Source organism: Histomonas meleagridis, assembly GCF_020186115.1.
Source record: "Histomonas meleagridis strain 2922-C6/04-10x chromosome Unknown contig_1, whole genome shotgun sequence".
Classification (NCBI taxonomy): domain Eukaryota; phylum Parabasalia; order Tritrichomonadida; family Dientamoebidae; genus Histomonas; species Histomonas meleagridis.
This window is the reverse complement of record NW_027150746.1, coordinates 139,524-159,528: the sequence shown is the minus strand read 5'-3', so window position 1 is coordinate 159,528 and position 20,005 is coordinate 139,524. Positions and strand designations below refer to the sequence as shown.

Genomic DNA, 20,005 nt, shown 5'->3' with positions numbered 1-20,005 from the left:
AAATCACCTAATTCAGAAGCTTTCGTTAAAAGTTCGATTGATCTTTTCGGATTACGTGGCACAAAATGTCCTGGTGTATTAACTAATAAATTTGCTAAGTTATACATTGAACGTGTATGATTTTTTAAGATTGCTTCTTCATAACATTCAACAGACCTTTGAATAAGACTCGTGTTCTTCCCAATATATTCATAATATTCTCCTAATGAACATAATGCATCAGGATTCTTAGTTTAGGCTGATTCAACTATGGTGGTTAACCACTACCATTGAGCCAAAAAATTTGCTCGAAAATATATGTAACATTACGATTTAATTCATCAACACAAGAATTTACTTAAGGAAAAATTGAATAAAAAGTGACACACTTAAATATATGTGATTTTTTGTTGAATTCTAAGCGATATTGGTTTACTTCATTTGGTATTGTGTTACCAGTTAAGTTCGAGTATTTTCTTCCATGGTTTGGGGGTTTCTTATAGTTGATGATGATTTTAAAATCATTCTAATTTTCATTCATTACTTTATTTCACATAAAAATTTTTATGATATATATGTTGCTAAGTATCAGTTCCTACTTTTGTACCTTTCAAAATATTTTGCATATTCATTTCATGATTTTGGAGAAATTGAATATTTTCATAACTTCATTTTGGTATCAATTTATTGTTATATAATATTTCGTGCTGTTATTGGGAATTGTTATTTAAATTTTTATTATTTTGTAAAGAAGAAATTCAGGCTTAATAGTTTCATGTACCGAAAACCGTCGCCGATATAGCTTTTTGAATGCAAAGCGGTTCATCTGACATTTTTTTTGTGTACTGACAATCGTATTTTCTCACAAATATTTTGAACAGGCTAAGATTTTGTTAACACATATTGAAAAAGCTTTATTTTTTCAAAAGCTTCATTTTGGCTCAGAAAATTCAAAAAGCTTTTTGAAAAACCAAACGAAGCGGTTAAATAAATGAGTCAAAAACCCCGTTTCAAAAAGATTTCCGACACATGTGAAGTCGCTGGAAAATCTGTGAGCATTTTACAACGGGTATTGATTTTTTTGTGATGGAAATGATCGTCTTACAATAAAGAATTTATTTAAAAATTTACTTACAACCATTCAACTCTTTACAAGTTTAAATCATTGATTTCCCCTCAAAAATTTTAAAATGAGCAAGAACGGACCAGCATATGGACCACGAAAAGTACTTAAAAGCTTTCAAGAAGTACCAAACCTAGAATTTGGGAAATGTATTGGACATGGATATTTCTCACATGTATATAAAGCAATATACAAAAAAGAAAATATAGCAGCAGTCAAAGTTGTTGAGCGAGGTAGCAAAAAGCTAATCAATAACGAAATCAAACTTCTTAAAGAGTTAAATGGTTCTCCACACATTGTTCAATTATATGAAGTTATTGAAAAAGACCAAACTCTTCTTGTTTTTGAGTTCCTTAGGAGTATCAAAACATCTAGAATCATTCGTCATTTGACATTATGTAGATTAAAATTCATGATTAGATCCGTTTTGGAAGGTTTAGCATCAGCTCATGCTCTTGGAATAGTTCATAGAGATATAAAAATTGATAACATTAACATTTCTCCACATTTTAAGGATGTCAAATTACTTGATTGGGGATGTGGAACCCATGTAACTAAAAGCATGTCACCCAAAGCAGGATCCTTATGTTGCAGATCGCCTGAGATGCTCCTAGGTTTCAAAGACTATGGAACAAGCTCAGATATATGGGCTGTTGGGTTGTTAATAATTCATCTCCTTTCTGGTGGAAAGTTCCCACCATGGAAGTGTCGTACATCAGCTGCTGCTCTTAAGAAAATGTCTCATTTCTTTGGAGGAGATAATCTTCGGAACATAGCCAGAAAATTGAACATTGAAGAACGTCAAGAATGGGACAGTGAATGGGTTCAAACTCCAGATTTAGAGATTGAGTCTTTATTTTCACCGAAACATCGAAATCTGCAAGATCCTAATTTGGTGGACTTAATGTATAAAATGATAAATTTGGATTACAGCCAGAGGATTTCAGCAAGTGAAGCGCTGAAGCATCCATTCTTCAAGAAGAAATAATGTATTTGTTAGTAAAAGCCAATTAAAAACTTGCATAAAATTAATGCCAACCGTTAGCGTTCAATTTCGAAATAATTTTAAGACAGGACTATTAGTAACCGTTGAATACATTGAATTTTGAATGCTATCATAAAATTCATCATTTTATACACCATAAACTTATCAAATATTTTTTTCAATTCAGAACGCTTTTCAATGTATAACTTCCTTAGCTCAGCGTAAATCATAGAAAAAAATAATGTATAATCAATTATATTTCATTGACAAATTCGATCTTTTAAAGCAAAATGTCTTAATTTAACTAAAATGTCATTTGATTTATAATGAAATAAAATAAAAAAATCGATGAATTTTTATATACTAAAATCCATTTTCATCTTGTTCTGCTAGTCCTGGAACTCTGGAATTTTGTTCTTCTATCTGTTTTCTTCTTCTTAATCTTTCTTCCTTATATAAGTCCGGGTCTTCCTTTGAGTATTGCCTGATTTCGATCAACAAATCTCTCATTGTTGCTCTAAATTCGTCTGCATTTTTTGCTTGTTCTTTTAGTCTATTAAACACTAAACAAAAGAATTGGAATTCTCTGTTTTGGAACACTTCTGCAATTAATGCAGCCAATCTCTCGGGTTGATTTTGATCTATTTGCAACAAGAACATTTTCCTAAACAAATTCACTTGTTGCGTGAACGCGAACTTATGAATAGTATCAGTCATTAAATCGAACATTTTCACAAACATTTGATCGAAGAAGTTTGAGAAATAAAAATTCTTAAAAGATGCGCTTGCCTTTAACTCGATTAAGTTCAAAAACTTTAACATTAATTCGAAGTTCATTATACAAATCTCATGATTAGGATGTTGACAACCCCATTCTATTAAGCCTTGTATAGTTTGTATTTGTTCTTTAGGTAATTGGAAGAATATTGCAGAACAATTTTTCATAATTTGATATACGAACTCGACAATACTTTTTCTAAAATCGAAATAATTTTCATATTCACTATTTATCATTTGGATTGCTGGATATAACACTAACTCTATCATATGTGGGACATTTGGTGAATAATCTTGTTTGATCTTCTTGGCAATCATTGAGTTTATATCGAGTACTTCTGCTACACGTGATAAATGATTAGAGTTTGCAAATTCAGTCGAAACCATTTGTATTTGTGGTAATATATTATTTTGTATCATTTGAAGATTAATAGTTTTCTTGATAAACATTATAAAGATTTGTAAAATCGATGATTTAATTTCACGTGCAACTCGAAATATTTCATATGATGGTGCAATTTCTTGGAACTCATTAAGCATTGCACCACAAAACTCACATGATTTATAATATAATTGCATAAATTGATCAAATATTTGTACAATTTGCATATGAAATGATTGCCCAACATTTTTAACGACGGCCATATTACATTTAAGTATAAATAATACTGATCGTAAACAATCGATATTTTGGAAATTAAAGTTTTGCATTTGTTGTTGCCATTGATTATTTAATTTATCCATTAAATATTTAGTTTGTAAACATTTAACTCCTTCATCTGAAGTACCTGCAATTATAGTAGAAATAGCATCGAACATTGTAATAATTAAATCCATTGATAGATCACATATTATTTCATCAAGTCTTTGTAAGATACTATCTACAAATAAAACTGGATCATTCGGATGTGTAATGACTAAAGCTTTACGACATCGTTGAGCAATTTTATAAAATGAATCAACAGCCATAATCATAATACCATTAAAACTATTATGCATAAACTCAAATAATTTCTCAATGATAATCTTAAGGAAATCCCAATTTTGACTTAAAAATTTGGGATATTGTGTACAAATAAACATTAAACATGACGCAATGATCGCTTTTTCATCAAATGTAATGTTTTGCGTAATGTTTAAAAGTTGTTGAATAATTTTGATAAGAAAAACCTTTTCTTCTGCTTCGGGTAATGTGCCACTAATAGCACCTGCACTCCAACACATTGAGTTTAATGTAGCAACAGACCATTGTTCTTGTAACTGTGGAATTTTATCTAAAATCGCTTTGACAGTATCATTAGGATCAATGTTTGTTAAGAAGATTAAAGCTTCACGCATTGTTGAATATAATGCAAGTGTTAATGTGTTACGTGTTTCTTCTTTTACGACATTTCCTGTTTCATCTTCATATATAATGATTTCGTTTGGTCGTTCCATTCGTGTTATCATTATACGACGAACTATAGGGAAGAATTGATTATAAAACTCAAACAAATTCGCAGATTGTTTAAGATAAAAGTTTCGTGCAATTGAACCCCAAACTTCACATAGTGTACGGAAACTATCAATTTCAATGATCTTCATGAATTCGATGGTCCATGTAAGTGCGATACCTAATGGTTCGAATTCTTGTGCTAACTCAATGATAGAAGTATAATTTATTAAGAATGATGATAATGTAAATATTAATGTCTTAACAAAGTCTTGATTTGCAACTGTGAATTCAGGTAATGATATTGATGGATTAAGAATTGCTTGTAATGAATCAATGACTGAATGAAATATTTGCGGATATATGGAATGATATTGTTCTGGGACATTAGTTAACGAAGCAATTTCACCAAAAATAGATAAAACTGAATTTTGATATTTGGAAAGTGGTAAAAATGAATTACATAATGCTACTGGTAATGGTGTTTCAAAAATAAAATATGGATTAAGCCACTTAATAATGGATTTAAGTGCAACAAGTGCTGTATTAACGATTTCAACATCATCAGTATTGAAATAATTATTAAGAACTGATTCAATTAGTTCATATATCTGTGGTGAAATCTTAGAAAGAGCTGACGAAACTTGAGAAATTCGTGTGGATGTAAGTTCTTCATATCCAAAATCCATAACTTGTTGTGATAAAAATGTGATTATTTTTAAATTATTATGACATATCCCCCTAGAACCAGCTGCTGATGAAAGGAGATCATCAATAACTGAGCTCCATTCTTGTGGCCATTCTCTAAGAATGATTATTGTTAACGCAATATCACCTTCATTTAAAACAGCAACATCAAAATCAGGTATATTAGCCCATTGGCAAACATGAGAAATTAAATAATTTTTCAAACTTTCTCTAATCTGTGGATCAATAAGATCCCATTTGGTTTCAACTAAATCTTTGAATAATTTCATTGCAAAAAATTTAGCATATGGGGATGTTGGTGCGTCAGCAATTTGTGGGATAAATTGCCATGCATCATTTCGTTTTAGGAAATTTGTTAAAATTTCGTTTGCTTGATCTACAGAAACGGAACTAGATTGATTACGAAGTCCAAGGCAAACTTGATCAAAAGCATTAACATCAAATGGAGTGCCTTCGACCCCAAGATTTTGCATTTTTTATAACAGAAATCTAAGCCATTGGTCGCTCACCAAAAAAAAACAAAAAAAAATTACACATAAATATTTCGAACCTTGGAATCGGTTTTTCAAACACAGTTTCTGAAAATAATTCAATTTTTACATAAGAATAACTTCGCTAAAAACGCATTAGCAACATCCAGATTTCGCTACTTGTTGTTGCCCGATTTGATTCTTTGAGACGTATAACTGATATTGAAGAGATTCATCTGATTCAATTAGTTTGTTTACTGCAAGATCAAACATTTCTTCAATTCCAATTCCTGTGAGTGCACTTGTTTCTTGTACAAGAGTACCACATTTGTCTGCTAAATCGTTATATTCCTTTGGTTGAACTTGACGATCATTTTCAAGATCTGCTTTGTTTGCAACAATAACAACTACCATATTCTTGTTTCCGTATTCTCGTACGAGTTTAATCCAATTTTCAACATTTTTAAAAGAAGAATGAGAAGTAATGTCAAAAACAACAAAAGCAATTGAAGAATTCTGAAAATAAATTGGAGCTAATGAATGGTAAGCTTCCTGACCTGCCGTGTCCCAAATTCTAAGTTCTATTTCTGTTTTGTCAGGTAATTGAAAGATTTTTGTTTGATATGCAGCATTTACTGTTGGTTGAATTTCAAACGGAAATGCCTTTGTACAATACTTGACAACTAAACTTGATTTTCCAACTGAAGAATCGCCAATAAAAACTAATTTAATGTTTGGTCTCATCTTTTGTTGGGATGGGTGCAATAGTAACGGTCATTTTTTCTTTTTGATTGCATTATGCGGTTTTGGCGGCTCTATATCAAAAAGTTACAAAACCGAACTGTTTTTATCTCTTTTCGAAAAGTCTGTAATAAGATTTTAATTAGAAGAATTCCTGAATGATGCATAATTTCATTTGGATTATTATTAAAAAAAAAACATGGAATACAATTTAAATTTTTATTAACATATATTAGTTATTGTTTTATATACAAATTAATCATCATCATCCAATTCATTGCAAATTGTATATGAAAACTTCATCATATGAAACAAAGGCGAGTCTTGTAACTTTCTGCTATTTAAATATATAACCAATTTGATGAACAAATTTATTTTTTGTGTGATAAAGTTATGTATTTCTATTACTTGATCTTCGATTTTTTCGGGGTAAAAGACAATTGAAATTTTCATATTTAACACATTTAAAATTGTCTTTTTCAAAATATTTCTAATTTTTATAACATTTTCTTTTTGTTGCGAAAGATCAATTTTCGTTTGTACGAATTCTTCTTCGATATGTAAACCTTTCACGAAAGGCCAAATTATAATTTCGAGTAAAAAAGCAATTGCAGCAAAACCACTTTCATCTGCGTAAGCTGCGATAGATAAAGCAGCTTTTAACATGTAAAGAGATTCATTTTGTATATCTTTTTTATTATTAATATCATTACAAATCACAAAAATTATTTCTTCTAAAGAAATATTTTGTTTTGTTTTAAACTTTTCACATAATGAACGAATCCATTGTATAGAAAAAGAAATGAAAATATTTTGTAATGAAATTGATTCTGGACATTGAACATGTTTTGTTTTAATTCCAATGTCGATTACATATGTAATTAAACATCTGAAATAATGATCAAGTAAATTTAATGAAGAAAGAATATTAAATACATTTGTGACTATTAATATATTATTTGGTTCTGATGCAAGTGTGGTTATAGCAATGGCAAATGTTAGATCTGGTGACGCTATAGAGCTCATTAAAGATGGAAGAAAATCACTTAGCGAATTGTTACGGTTTAAAATTGAGATGAATAAATGTAATTGTTCACTTCGGCCACGTTCAGGAGCAATTTCGCAAAGATATTTATTCATTTCTTTTTGTACAGAATCAGTTTTATCAATGTCACTAACAAATCGGATAGAATTTGGAATTGTTGGTGGAATTAATTGATCATCTTCACCTTCAATGAGAAGTGGAATACGAAGTAAATTGTCATTGAGACGAATAACCAAATTGTAATAACCATCGATGTATGCATGATGTGGTGTTGGTTGAAGTGAAGATTCATGGATATAAACTCGTGCACTAAAAAGTGATGATGATATTAAAACTTTATGACGTAAGGGTAATGGATTTTTTGGAAATAAATGTTCTATAAAAATATTAATTAATTTATCTTGTTCTCCTTGATATATATGTTGTATTTGTGATATATGTTTATGTATTTTTTTAAATATCGGGTAGTCAATGATAGAATCTTCAGAAATATAAAGCTCTGATATTGGGATTGTGGATTTTAAAATACGTAAAACTTCTTTACATTGTTTAACAAATTCTGGTTCTCCTTCTCCAAAATAATACTTCCTTGGATGTTCTTCATGACATTGATTTGAAATATTAATTGCATTTTCAAGTAAGTCTTTATTTTCTGATTCTTCTTGACTCATTTGCTTCTTATGAGAATACGTTTATATTCGTAACGGACTTGAGCTGCCCCAAATTTTTCGAACCAGAACAAACATTGTCAATTTCGATAACGGTTTTGGCTGACCTTTTTTCCGAATGCCTTACACACAATTTGTCGAATTTGGACGCGTTGCTCTCGTTTCATATGGTCCTCTTGCTGATAAACTTGCTGTCATTGTTGATATTGTCGATGACAAGCGCGTTATGATCGATGTTATTGGATGCAACGAACCACGTCAAATGATCCCAATCAAACGCCTCAAACTTACAGACATTGTTGTCAAAATCGAACGTGCTGCTAATAAGGAAGCAGTTGCAGCTGCTGTTAAGGATGCAGATGCTGTTGCCAAATTCGAAGAAACAAAATGGGGAAAGAACCTTAAGGCTGCTGCTGCTAAATCTCAGATGAACGATTTCCAACGTTTCAAACATGCAAAACTTGCTGCTAAGCGCGCACAACTCGTCAAAGAACAACTTGCTAAAAATTAAGTAAATCAAATTAAATGGTAATCAATATTTCCTTTTTTAGATCCTAATTTTATGTCCTAAAATGAAAACGAATAACATTCGAAAGTAAATAAATTCACAAATTAACCAAAATACATTTTAAACATTGATTAATTTCTCTTTTAATATAAGAGCGAATTATATTATTAGCAAATAGCATTATGTTTCTTATAAGATTTTAAAAAAAAAAAGAAAAAAGTGACAAACTGCTCACAAAATTCATATCGTCTTAACGTTTCGAAATTTTTGGAAATTTGCATGTCAATTCATGCACGATTCTCAATCAATTTAGACGAAGACTATGAACTATTCGGAATTGACCCAAATGAGAATCTTGATGATTGGTCTTTTCTTGATGCAAAGCCAAAACCAATTGAAGAGAAAACAGAAGAAGAAAAACAACTTTTCCAAAGATTATTAACGCCAACCATCTCAGAAGAAGAAATACAAACAAAAATACATGATAAATTAAAAACTTTAATTAAAGAAACATCAGATTTTATTAAAAACGATCTAAAAGTAGAATTATCAGAGCCAATTGAATTACCTCCTGAAGAAGTTAAGAAACAAATAGACGAAAATTCCTTCGAACATAAACAAGCTGTTCGAATGAGCACAATAGTAAAAGATATTTTCGAAACTACACAAAAAGCAGAAAATATTACAGACTTTGTAAAAGACATTACACGGTCAGATGAAATTGCCAAAGAAATTGAAACTAGTCAAACAGATAATAATATAATCGAAACTCCACCAAAGCCAAAGGAAGTACCACCACAAATAACTGAAGTTCCAAAAGATATTCAGCCTATTAAAGAAGAACAACATGAACATAAAGCATCGAATTTTCTTAATCGATACACAAAAAAACGAAACCCAATAAATACGATTCTCAAAGAACAAGAAGAAACAGAACGAATGAAATCCAAATTCCTTCAAGAACGAAAAAAGAGAGAAGAAGCTGCAGCTGCTGAAATTGAGCTTCAAAAGAAATCGATGCAAGAAAAACAAAAACAATTTTTCGATGACATTGAAAAAGAAGTTGAAAAACATCGTAGAGAAATTCAAATGGTCAACGAGGTTAAAAATTCTCATCAGCCAAGTACAGCTGAAATTCTTAATCAAATAAAACAACAAGAAACGCCAAAAGTTGAAATAAAACAAAAACAAATCAAAAAAGAACGATCAAAACCGAAACCGCCAATCTTAACGTCCTCCAAAATAAACGAATTTTATGAACTTCGTCAAAAGACATTAAATGAAAATAGTCAACAACAGCAACAACAAAAATTAAAAATTACTCTTTTAAGTGAGAATAAAATTTTTGAGAAAGAGCCTAAATATCATTATTCGAAAACATTTCAATCGAATTTAATCAAAAATTTAAGTCCTAAATTAAAGCCAATTCTTCAAGAAAAGAAGAAGAAAAATATTTCGTGTGCTATGAAGATTACAATATTTCTCCTTTTTTCATTTCATTTTACATTATTAAAAAAGAGAAAACAAATTCAACACAAAAAATTGTCGAAATATTTTAACTTATGGAAAACAATGAAAACGCAAAAAATGCAACAAAAAGTAATAAATAAAAAATCGATTCTTGAACGAACACGTGACCGAATTCACGAATATTTTCCAGAGAAAGAACAAACGAAAGAAAAACCGAAAATCGAACGAAAATTCGATTTCCCGCTCATGCAAGAAATCGACGTCTCTTGGATGAACCAAACAGAAACAAATAGCTTTGAGCTATCGGATGATTTCCTTGATGAACTTCCTGATAAGCCGAAAGCGAAAAAACAAAAAATGAATAAAAATTTTCAAGCTGAATCGAAATCGATTCCTTTGAAGGATGACATCGACGAATATCTTGAGAAGTTTAATAAGCCGATTGTAATAAATGAAAACGAAGAAACGAAAGAAAACAAAGAAATCGAAAATGAAAATGTAAAAGAAAAAGAAATTAAAAATGAGAAAATTGAAGTTGTTGAAAAAACTGAAAATAAAAATGTAAATAATAAAAGTAAAAACATTAAAAATATGCAAGCTCGCATGAACAGAAACACGCACAAAACAATGTTCGATAATAGTTCGCCCAGAAATAGAAGGCTCAGAAAGCTGAAGGAGGTTTGGCTAAATAGAAATAATGATGAAACAAATAGAAAATAACAAATTATTTTGTATGTAAATATAGATTTCGTGATTTTGTTTGATTTTTGTTTGATTTATTAAGAAACATTAAAAATTGTTTCGAAAATGTCTTTTAAAATATAATTTATTATGTATAAATATATTATAAATATATATTAATGTTTTGAAGAAGTTGATAAATTTAGTTTTACACAGAAAAAAAATTTTTTTAAACTCATTATTATGTATTCTTTATGATTGTTAATACATATATTTTTTTTTCTTCTGTTGATATGATATAATTCATTCGTATTGATGATATAATTTTTATATGAAACAATTGTTTCAACTTTTTAAAAAACAAACTTTTAAGAATGTATTTTATATAAAATCATTTTTTTTTTCTTCAAACTCATGATGTACATAATGTACTTTTTTTTCGTGCTTTCGTTTTTGGGCAAAATGAAAAAAAAAAAAAAATTAAAACTGTGGACGTGGGTATGAAGTTAAATATGTGTATTGGTTTTTGCTGTGTTGTTAAGCGTGTTTTGGGATACAATGAAATGCCTTTTAAATTGTTGTTTAATTACAAACAAATGAATGTATTACATACTTTAAAATAAAGTCAAATATTTTTTGCTAAGCATGAACTTCAAAGCTTACAGACCCTTTGATACAAGTATCTGAGAAATGAATAAATAATATTAATTATTTTATGAAATACGAACTCTTAATAAAAAAACCATAACACAACATAAATTTTTATTTATTCTATCGGACTTCACAATTTTTGTGAGTCTGGTTCATTTTCCAAGTTTTTGTAAAGTGCGATAAATTAGGGGAAAAATGGAAAACGAAGTTGCAATCCAAAAACTTACAGAGGTTCTTCAGCCATTTTTGTATCAAGAGAATGATTTTAAAAATAAAACACAAATTGGCGGAGGAACATTTGGGAGAGTTTATTCAGCAATAAATAAAAAAACAAACAAAAAAGTTGCTATTAAAGAACTTAACATTTTAGATATGAACCCCAACTCACTTCGTTATTTTTTGTTAGAAATACAAACAATGGCTTCTTGTGATTGTCCATTTCTTGTTCCATTTGTCGGATTCACAAACAAGCAACCTTATTCGATCATATCCGAATTCATTCCAAATGGATCACTCCATCAGGCAATAATGAAAAAGGATTCAAACATTCGTTTAAGCTCAACAAATTTATCAATTATTACCATAGGAATTGCAATGGGTATACAATATCTTCACTCAAAAAGCATAATTCATAGAGATTTGAAACCCTCAAATATTTTATTAAATAGCAAGCTTTATCCAATGATATGCGATTTAGGTTATGCACGTTTTCAAGGGGAAATTGATCAGGCTCCTATGACAGAAAGTGTTGGCACTATTCATTTTATGGCGCCAGAAGTCTTAGTAAGTAATGAATATGATTTCAAAGCAGATATATTTTCGTATGCTCTTTTATTATACGAAGTTTGTGAACGTAAAAAACCATTCACAAACTGCAAAACTATTAATGATTATTATAACAGAGTATGTAAAAACAACGAGCGACCAGAATTTAAAAAAACATCACCTGTTCTCCAAGAGCTCATTACTAAATGTTGGGATCCTGAACCTGAAAAGCGTTATACAGCAGATGAAGTTGTTCAATATCTTATTAGTAACTATAAGTCCTTATTCCATAAATCAAACGTAAAGACAATTCAAAGGTTTATCAAATCTGCCAGAAAGGCGATCGTTAAAAATTCCAAACCAAAACTTGACCCTTCGAATATTGTTCTTGTTGAACCACAATTTTATCATTCGAAAAGTCATTCTTCATTTAACTCTGTTTCATCTAGAGGAACTTATAGTGAAGGGAACTTTACAAGTTCAAATTTCTCTGCATGCTTGCAACCTACTTCATCAGAAACTAGCAAAACAGATAAATCTTTTGACGAAGAGTTTTACAAATCGTTGATTGAATATAACAAATTTGATTTCAAATCAGCAATTGATAGATGTAAAAATCATCTTCAACCTAAAGACTCTAGCACAGCTATCCAAGCATTCCTTTACCACTTCAAAAACAGCTCACCCGAACCTGTACTCAGTGAAATCTTCAAGACAATAATTAACATGATCAATAGGAATTCATCTTTTGCAGAAAAGTTTTGTTCCGAATCTTTTATTCTTTCTTTGCCTCTTGATGAAAAACACATCGATAAAACACTTCAAATCTTCCAACAATTAATACTCAAGTCATTAGACTCCATAAAAGAGGCACATTCAAGTCTAATTGAGGCATTTCTCAATGACCGTCCGGTACAGTTTATGCCATTTATCAAATATGTTATCAATTCGTCAATTCAATCTCAAACATCAAATCCTTTCATTGAAAACTTACTTCGTCTTACCCCAAAGTTCAAAGATAAACCCGTTGGAGCCGACTTAATTTATGCACTGACTTATCTTTCTGCGAAAAATGAAAATTTTTCAAAATCTAATATCATTACCATTGACAATATGCTTATTAACTTTTTGAGCTCAAACTGTACATCAAATGTATACGTTTCATATGCTCTTCTCTGTAATATGGTCACAGATTTATCTGTTGTTGATTCTGACATTTTGATTGCTCACTTGCATCAAAAGAACTTTTGTAAGTTTGCACTTTCACTTATGCTTAGATTGCCTAAAATCACGATCAATGATGAATTAGTCCCTTCTCTTTTAGGTACTTTCCAATTTGATGTTGAAGATGATTCTCAAATCCAGAACGCTTGGCTTATGTTGTTTAGGCTTGCAGAAGATCCAGAATCAAGCCAACTCGTTCTCAACAACTTAAATCTTTTCAATCTGACAATGGAGTACCCCAAAGAATGTTGGAATACGTTTATAATTCTATTCATGGACGTAAACAACATTGAATTTTTGGCAAATGAACCGTTTTTTGTTCCGTTATTAAAAGCGGTTATTGCCCTGAACGATACATTTTTCACAGAGAGTGTAATAACGGTTTTGTTGAGGTGCCCCATGGAAGAAGACTTTGTTTATAATTTATCAAACTCATTAATTTTGAAGGATATAATTGGAACATGTTCCACTTCAAATAATGGTTTGTTAAAATATAAATGTATGTTACTAATTGATTATATTGCTAGAAGCGGTATTTATACTCCAGAATTTTTATCATTTAATGATACACTAATATCACTACTATCTAACAAGGAATATTATACATTCGCTATGTTAGCTTTTGTGTCTTTGAGCTTCCACTCGAAATGCGCTCAAGCATTTAAAAGAAATAAACGTTTAGTTGAATACTTTACAAAGGTATCGGGGTACCCCAAGTTCAAAAAAGTCGCAGATATGTTTTTGGCACATGTTAGGAAAGCGTGAACAGTCCACGATTTATTAATAAAATTTTTTTATTTCTAATAATTAGTTTTAAATTAAGAGGATATGTTACATAGAATGTTTAAAAATTATAAAGCTGAATAAATCTGTAACAAAATGATACATGCATGAGACCAAGGAAAAACATTATAAATGTTAACATTTGGCATATTGGAAAAATACATTTCAATACCAGATTTTCTCTTGTATTAAATGCAAACAGATCTAATATGAAACAACTTGCATTAAAAAATGACATTTATTGTGATGATTTATTATTAAGATTCAAAAAAGTTCTTTTCTTCTTCGGACAAAAACTATTTCTTTCAAGATATTTTTAGTTGATATAGAAGTGTTCAAGAAAAAGTTTGTTTGCATTTTGAATTCTGTCGAAGATTTTCAGGGTAAAATCAACCTCCAAATTTAACAGCGGATTTTGATTTCATGGCGGCTATCCCAATCAAATTTGAAACAAACCGTTTCAAAAATTTCCCAGAAACCCAACACTTTTTGAATGATTGGTTCCAGAATTGCTCTCCCCAGAAAGCCATATGAATGACGATGAATTGAAGGTCAATATTCAGTGGCTGCCTGGTGCAATTCTCCCTGTTGTTACACATAGTTCATCAACAGCAGCAGAACTGGCTAATTTGCTACAATTTTCGTGTTTCGATAACGAAAGAGTATATCTATTTCATAATGGATGCGTTCTAAATCCTTCTGATACTTTGAGAAACCAAGGTATAAAAAAAGGTGACGTGCTCGAATGTAAAATTGTCAGTAGAATTGATCGACTTGTTGACTTATTTTCAAAAGAAAATCAATCTATCGCGAGAGAAATGGCTCGCGTGTTAGATATTAGAACAGATAAAATTGAGTCGAGAAACGAAATGGAAAAACCTAATTCAAACTCGTCAAACTCTGATTCAGATTCTTACCAATATTTATTTATGGAAGGGAATGCTATAAAATTTCAATTGGTGAACCAACGTAGAAAGAATTAACCGCAAAAACTGAAAAAGCCATAATCAATTCAAAACTAAAGTTTTAACTGCCAATAATCATTGAAATATTTCAATTGAATCGGAACAGAATTGAGAGAAAAGGTCCGGAATAGCATGTGTTGTTTTCATGTAAGTGAAGTGACCAAATAATTGAAAGAAATTTATTTGTAAACAAAATAATTATATCCGAATATACACTTGATACATTCTTATACTTCAGCAAATTTCAGATACACATTAGCTCCTTGTATATTACAATTGAAAATTATTATCATATATACTTTTATTGTTCCAAAATTCTTGAATAATAATTTTCTTGCAATTGTTTACAATTGTTTCAATACATTCAATATCGAAGTATTCAAAAGTATGGTGAAATTGAATTCACATTGAGAATTTTCTGGGGGTTTAACAGCACCACGTTCCAAATTCATACAAAGTTCTGGTTGATGATATAATTTTCGGAGAAAGTTTCCTTCATTATTAGAATGGAAAAGAAAAATAAAATGCATTATCTTAGTGTAATCATAAGTGTTACATCAAGATTGATTATAAATGAAGGAACTTTAAAAATAATAATATTTCAACTTGCAACAATCTATATTTATCAACGTTAACATCACAGACGTTTCATACACTAAATGTATTGTATCTTACTGAAAAGGAAAGAAAATACTTTTGCATTTTTTTCAATTTTTTTTATATTATTACAATAAACACAAAAATTGATATTGGCAGACAAGGCGCAAACTATATTACATTGAAGGTTTGTTTTTATAAGACATTTTTTATACTTTCATTTAGTTACTAACATTGAAAAACAGACTTCGACAAAAGAAGCAAAAATATCATAATCAATATCAGATTGGAAAAGTGATGACATTATATTCTTCCAAGAATCCAAAAAAAATCTCCAAAATTGTTTCTGTTCAAATCAGAAAAATGAAGTCAAGAAGGAACGGAAAACAACCCTATTATTAACAAAAAATTAATAATGTTCGATCAATTTTTTTGGATTTATTTTTCTAATGAAGATCAAGTCTCTAATTGATTGTAAGTTGCCTAAGGAAAATGTTCTTCCTCCAACGTAATGTAAAAATCCGGTATTTACATCATTCAAGTTTGGTATGAACTTTGTTCGATTAATAACGCCTTTAAAATTCCAATATTAGGTAAGCAAATATGGGCTCAGAACGAAAAATCACTCCCAAACGTTGAAGAACAAAAACGAAAAGGAGCAAACTTTTTGTGTAGTGAGATGGAAACTTCTCAAAAATTGAAACTTCCCGTCACAATTTTGATCAATAGTTTTTCGTAAATCATACAATTTGCTTTTGATCTTTTGAGGGGAGAAAATTTTCTCCATGCACTGGCATGCATGCCAAAATGATATGTATGAAACTGTCATTTTTAAAAATTGAAAAGTTGAGCATTTTTTTATAAATGATCTTTGAGCTTTCACTTACACATTATCGAACAAAACTGGCTGAGGCGAGCTTCGTATTGTTACTAAAAATGAAACATAATGACTTGAATTTCCTGTAAAGATTGAACAAATGAAATTTTTTTCATTTGAATTTTTATATTTTTGACCAACATATTATACATAGTTCTTTCACAATGGAATAATACTGCATGTGATAAATCAGAAAGTTGAACAAAATGGATTCCTTTTGCATTTAATGCTTTTTTTCAAACCACCACAATCATTGTCAGATCGATTTGAATGGTGATGATCTCAAATTTTCTGGGCCACCAGAATATTTGTATGGCTTACAAAAAGTGTGAAAACATTGGGTCGCTTTTTCGCAAAAAAAGTGACCTGTGATAAAATCGGCGGTTATGTTTTTGAAGCAATTTTTAGAAACTAAAAGAAAATTTGCAAATTTGCTCATCGATGAGCGAAGAAGAAGTATATGAGGTTGAAAAGATTGTGTCTCATAAAATTATTAATGGCGTTACATATTTTCGAATTAGATGGAAAGGATATCCGCCTGAAGAAGATACACTCGAACCTATTGAAAACATTAATTGTCCAAAACTTATTCACCAATACTATAAGAGCATATCAAGCACTGGTAAAGATAAGTCAAGTACAAAAAAAGAAAAAAATGAATCAAATTCGACACAATAAATAAATTAACATTTTTATTCTTCTATCTAAAGCATCTCAATTTGTAACATTGTGCGTCCCCTTATACCTTGTTCTCCAATCGTCATATCAGGATTCAGGACTTGACCGTTTGGCAATCTCAAATTGAACATATCAAAATAAAGCTTTTGTTCCTCATTAATTGTTTGCCCTGCAACCCATGAATATATGTCTTTTGCCAATTCGTTTGGATCGAATTTTCTGATAATCCTTTGACCAAATAAATTAACGGCAATTGCAATTCCTGATTCTGGCTCTGGTTTCAATCCATAATACCTTCCAATAACTTCAGCTTCACGTTGGTTGTGCTCCTCCTCTCGAATTATTGCTTCGTTTTCTTCATAATGTCTATTGTGATTATTTTCCATTTCAGTCTGAAATGCTTGGTCGCAAGCATCTCTATACTCACAGTTCTGATCATGAATTATATCTCTTGCACTTTGATAATTTGGTTGGTTATTGTATGTAAATTGTGGACATTCTTGTTCTGGATGTGCATAATTTTCTTCTAAGGATCGTTGCATTGCTAACCTTATTGCTTCATCTTCGTTATAGTCTTGTGGATAATCTGGGTTTTGTCCTTGTTGACTTTGGAGATTAGCAAAATATTCTTCATATCTCTTTTGATTTTCTTGAGCTTGCCTTTGTGAAACGTATCTGTATTGGGTTTCTGGGTAATAACTCATTTCAGGAGATTGTCCTTCATTCAAAAATGATTCTAATGTTCTTTGAAAAACTTTTTCTGGCATTGAACATATTTCATCTCTTGAGTATCCATGCTGTAAGAATAATTTTTCATAATCGTTTCTTGAGGACATTTTTATTAAAATGAAGAAATTTTCTCCGACCACTTAACCAATTGAATATAATCGATCAAATTAGTGTTGAAAAAGTTTAGGAAATTTTGTCAAGCTAATTCAAAAAACTGTTTTTACATATTGTATTAATTTCGTTTTTTGTAAATCAAAAAAAACAATTTTGGAAAGAAATTGACTTCAAGAAACATATCTCCTACCCTTCATCCTAAAGTAAGCTTTTAAAATCAAAAATTTCAATGAAAGTGCTTATTTAAATTCTTTAAATTGCAGTCAAATTTCCTCCTTTAATATCAAAAAAAATTTATTATTTCAGCAATTTTTTCTTGATTCCTAAGTAAATTAGTTAATTTAAAAATAATTGCACTTTTGCTTTAAAAACATTTTTTAAAAGACAAACAACAAGATGTTTCATCAATGAAATTGACCAAAAAACAACGAACAAAATGTCAATTGGGAACGTTAAGATGTAAATAAAACAGAATTGACTTATTTTGTTTGAATGTAGGATGAGAAACTTCAAAAGTTACGTATATGCGATTTCGAAGTTTCCCAATATCAATTTCACTGATCCGTTTGCAAATGAAGAATTTTGTAAAATTCGTATTGATGAAATAGAAGAAATAATTGAAAATGCATATGAAATGATCAAATATTAAAGGAGTTGATTGTAATCATTCCTTTGACATCTAGTGAACCACAAAAGAAACTCAAACAAATTTATTATCGTATTGTTCAATTATCTTCATTTTTCAAAACAATGATGGAAAATCAAATTACATTAGCTCAAAATGAATTCAAAATTCAATAGTAAACTTCTTAAGAATTAACCGGTAAGTTATGATCGTTAAAAGTAAACTGTTCAAAATGAATTTAGAATCCCTTGATGATCAAGAAAGACATTTAAACGATTTAGTTCTTCCATCACAGAACCCTCCAGAAAAAAATGATAAAAATGAAAAAAGCGCACAAAAAATTCCTTGGGTTGCAATCTGTATAAGTACCTTCTTCATTATTTTTTTCACTTTGCTTTTCTTTTGCTCATTCTTTATTCCTCGGAGCAAGTACCTTAAGGCTAAAAAAGAGCATCCAGACCTTGATTTTTTTGGAGAAATTTCTGGATTGACAATTGCAATGTATTGGGTATATTATTGTAGCATTGTTCTATTTTTTGTATTTTTACCCATTTTTTTATATCGTGAGAGTAATCCTTTAATATACATTTCATTTGTAATTTGTATAAGTCTAACAATTGTACTTGAAATTATTACTCCCATATTTATAAGTAATTCTGATGTTGTAGATAATGCGATAAGTTATTCTCAGCCTTTTTCATCATATGAAAGTGATCTTAATGAAATGATTAATGGCTTTCCATATCTTGAAATCGGTTTTACAGGTTCTTCAAGAGAAGGAAGTGGCAAGCACAGCATTTATTATACATGTAATCCTTCAACCGTTAAAATTAATTCTACAAATGCATCAACAACATATTATCTCCCTGAATTTGGAGACTACGCATGGGTCCAAACTGAGCTAAACGCTTCATATTCGGCCAAAGTTTTGGATTACTTGTCCACATTTCGCGATTTGTATCTGAAATCTTTGCCAGAAAAAGATCAAAATGGCGGGACAATCAAATGGGAAGATATAAGTGGCTACAAAATGAGCGCGCATAAAACGCACTACGTTTTAGTGGGGAAAAAAGGTTCTGGTCCAATGAACACGGCCGCTGCGAAGGCAATGATGGCGCTCTGGACAGGGTTTGCATACGTGTATGATATACTTTCAGTGCCAATATACCGCCCAGTAATAACTAAAACAAATATCGAAATTAATGTATCGGTTGACATGGTTCCAAAAGAAGGCGACGACTTCTACGCTAAACTGAAGAAAACGCGCTGCTATGAGGCATAACATCGATGTTAAGCATTTGAAAAAAACGTATCAATGGATCAGAAACTTCTTGCTTTTGGCGGTAAAGATCTTGTATATGATATTTACATTGCAATTTTTAGATAATACGGAAATTTACTGAGTAACAT

General features: G+C 30.3%; 7 protein-coding genes across 7 annotated transcripts; 4 read left to right on the top strand and 3 right to left on the bottom strand.

Moving 5' to 3' along the window:
* Window positions 1–1,169: 1,169 nt before the first annotated feature.
* On the top strand, window positions 1,170–2,090 carry GO595_000048 (CMGC family protein kinase; the record flags this gene model as incomplete). The annotated part of the gene is made up of 1 exon (XM_067917965.1): window positions 1,170–2,090. One exon carries the CDS (start codon window positions 1,170–1,172, stop codon window positions 2,088–2,090), a length of 921 nt encoding a protein of 306 aa, XP_067779503.1.
* Window positions 2,091–2,450: 360 nt separating this feature from the next.
* On the bottom strand, window positions 2,451–5,477 carry GO595_000047 (crm1 c terminal exportin 1-like protein; the record flags this gene model as incomplete). Its single annotated transcript, XM_067917855.1, has 1 exon — window positions 2,451–5,477. The coding sequence occupies one exon, from the start codon at window positions 5,475–5,477 to the stop codon at window positions 2,451–2,453; it is 3,027 nt and encodes a 1,008-aa protein (XP_067779502.1).
* Window positions 5,478–5,630: 153 nt separating this feature from the next.
* Window positions 5,631–6,218, bottom strand: GO595_000046 (small GTP-binding protein; the record flags this gene model as incomplete). Its single annotated transcript, XM_067917744.1, has 1 exon — window positions 5,631–6,218. One exon carries the CDS (start codon window positions 6,216–6,218, stop codon window positions 5,631–5,633), a length of 588 nt encoding a protein of 195 aa, XP_067779501.1.
* A 1,828-nt stretch (window positions 6,219–8,046) lies between these two features.
* Window positions 8,047–8,439, top strand: GO595_000045 (ribosomal protein L14; the record flags this gene model as incomplete). Its single annotated transcript, XM_067917633.1, has 1 exon — window positions 8,047–8,439. The coding sequence occupies one exon, from the start codon at window positions 8,047–8,049 to the stop codon at window positions 8,437–8,439; it is 393 nt and encodes a 130-aa protein (XP_067779500.1).
* A 276-nt stretch (window positions 8,440–8,715) lies between these two features.
* On the top strand, window positions 8,716–13,992 carry GO595_000044 (TKL family protein kinase; the record flags this gene model as incomplete). Its single annotated transcript, XM_067917522.1, has 2 exons — window positions 8,716–9,668; window positions 11,427–13,992. 2 exons carry the CDS (start codon window positions 8,716–8,718, stop codon window positions 13,990–13,992), a joined length of 3,519 nt encoding a protein of 1,172 aa, XP_067779499.1.
* A 3,161-nt stretch (window positions 13,993–17,153) lies between these two features.
* GO595_000043 (uncharacterized protein) lies at window positions 17,154–17,963 on the bottom strand (the record flags this gene model as incomplete). The annotated part of the gene is made up of 1 exon (XM_067917411.1): window positions 17,154–17,963. One exon carries the CDS (start codon window positions 17,961–17,963, stop codon window positions 17,154–17,156), a length of 810 nt encoding a protein of 269 aa, XP_067779498.1.
* A 1,356-nt stretch (window positions 17,964–19,319) lies between these two features.
* GO595_000042 (uncharacterized protein) lies at window positions 19,320–19,877 on the top strand (the record flags this gene model as incomplete). The annotated part of the gene is made up of 1 exon (XM_067917300.1): window positions 19,320–19,877. One exon carries the CDS (start codon window positions 19,320–19,322, stop codon window positions 19,875–19,877), a length of 558 nt encoding a protein of 185 aa, XP_067779497.1.
* Between the last annotated feature and the right edge of the window lie 128 nt (window positions 19,878–20,005).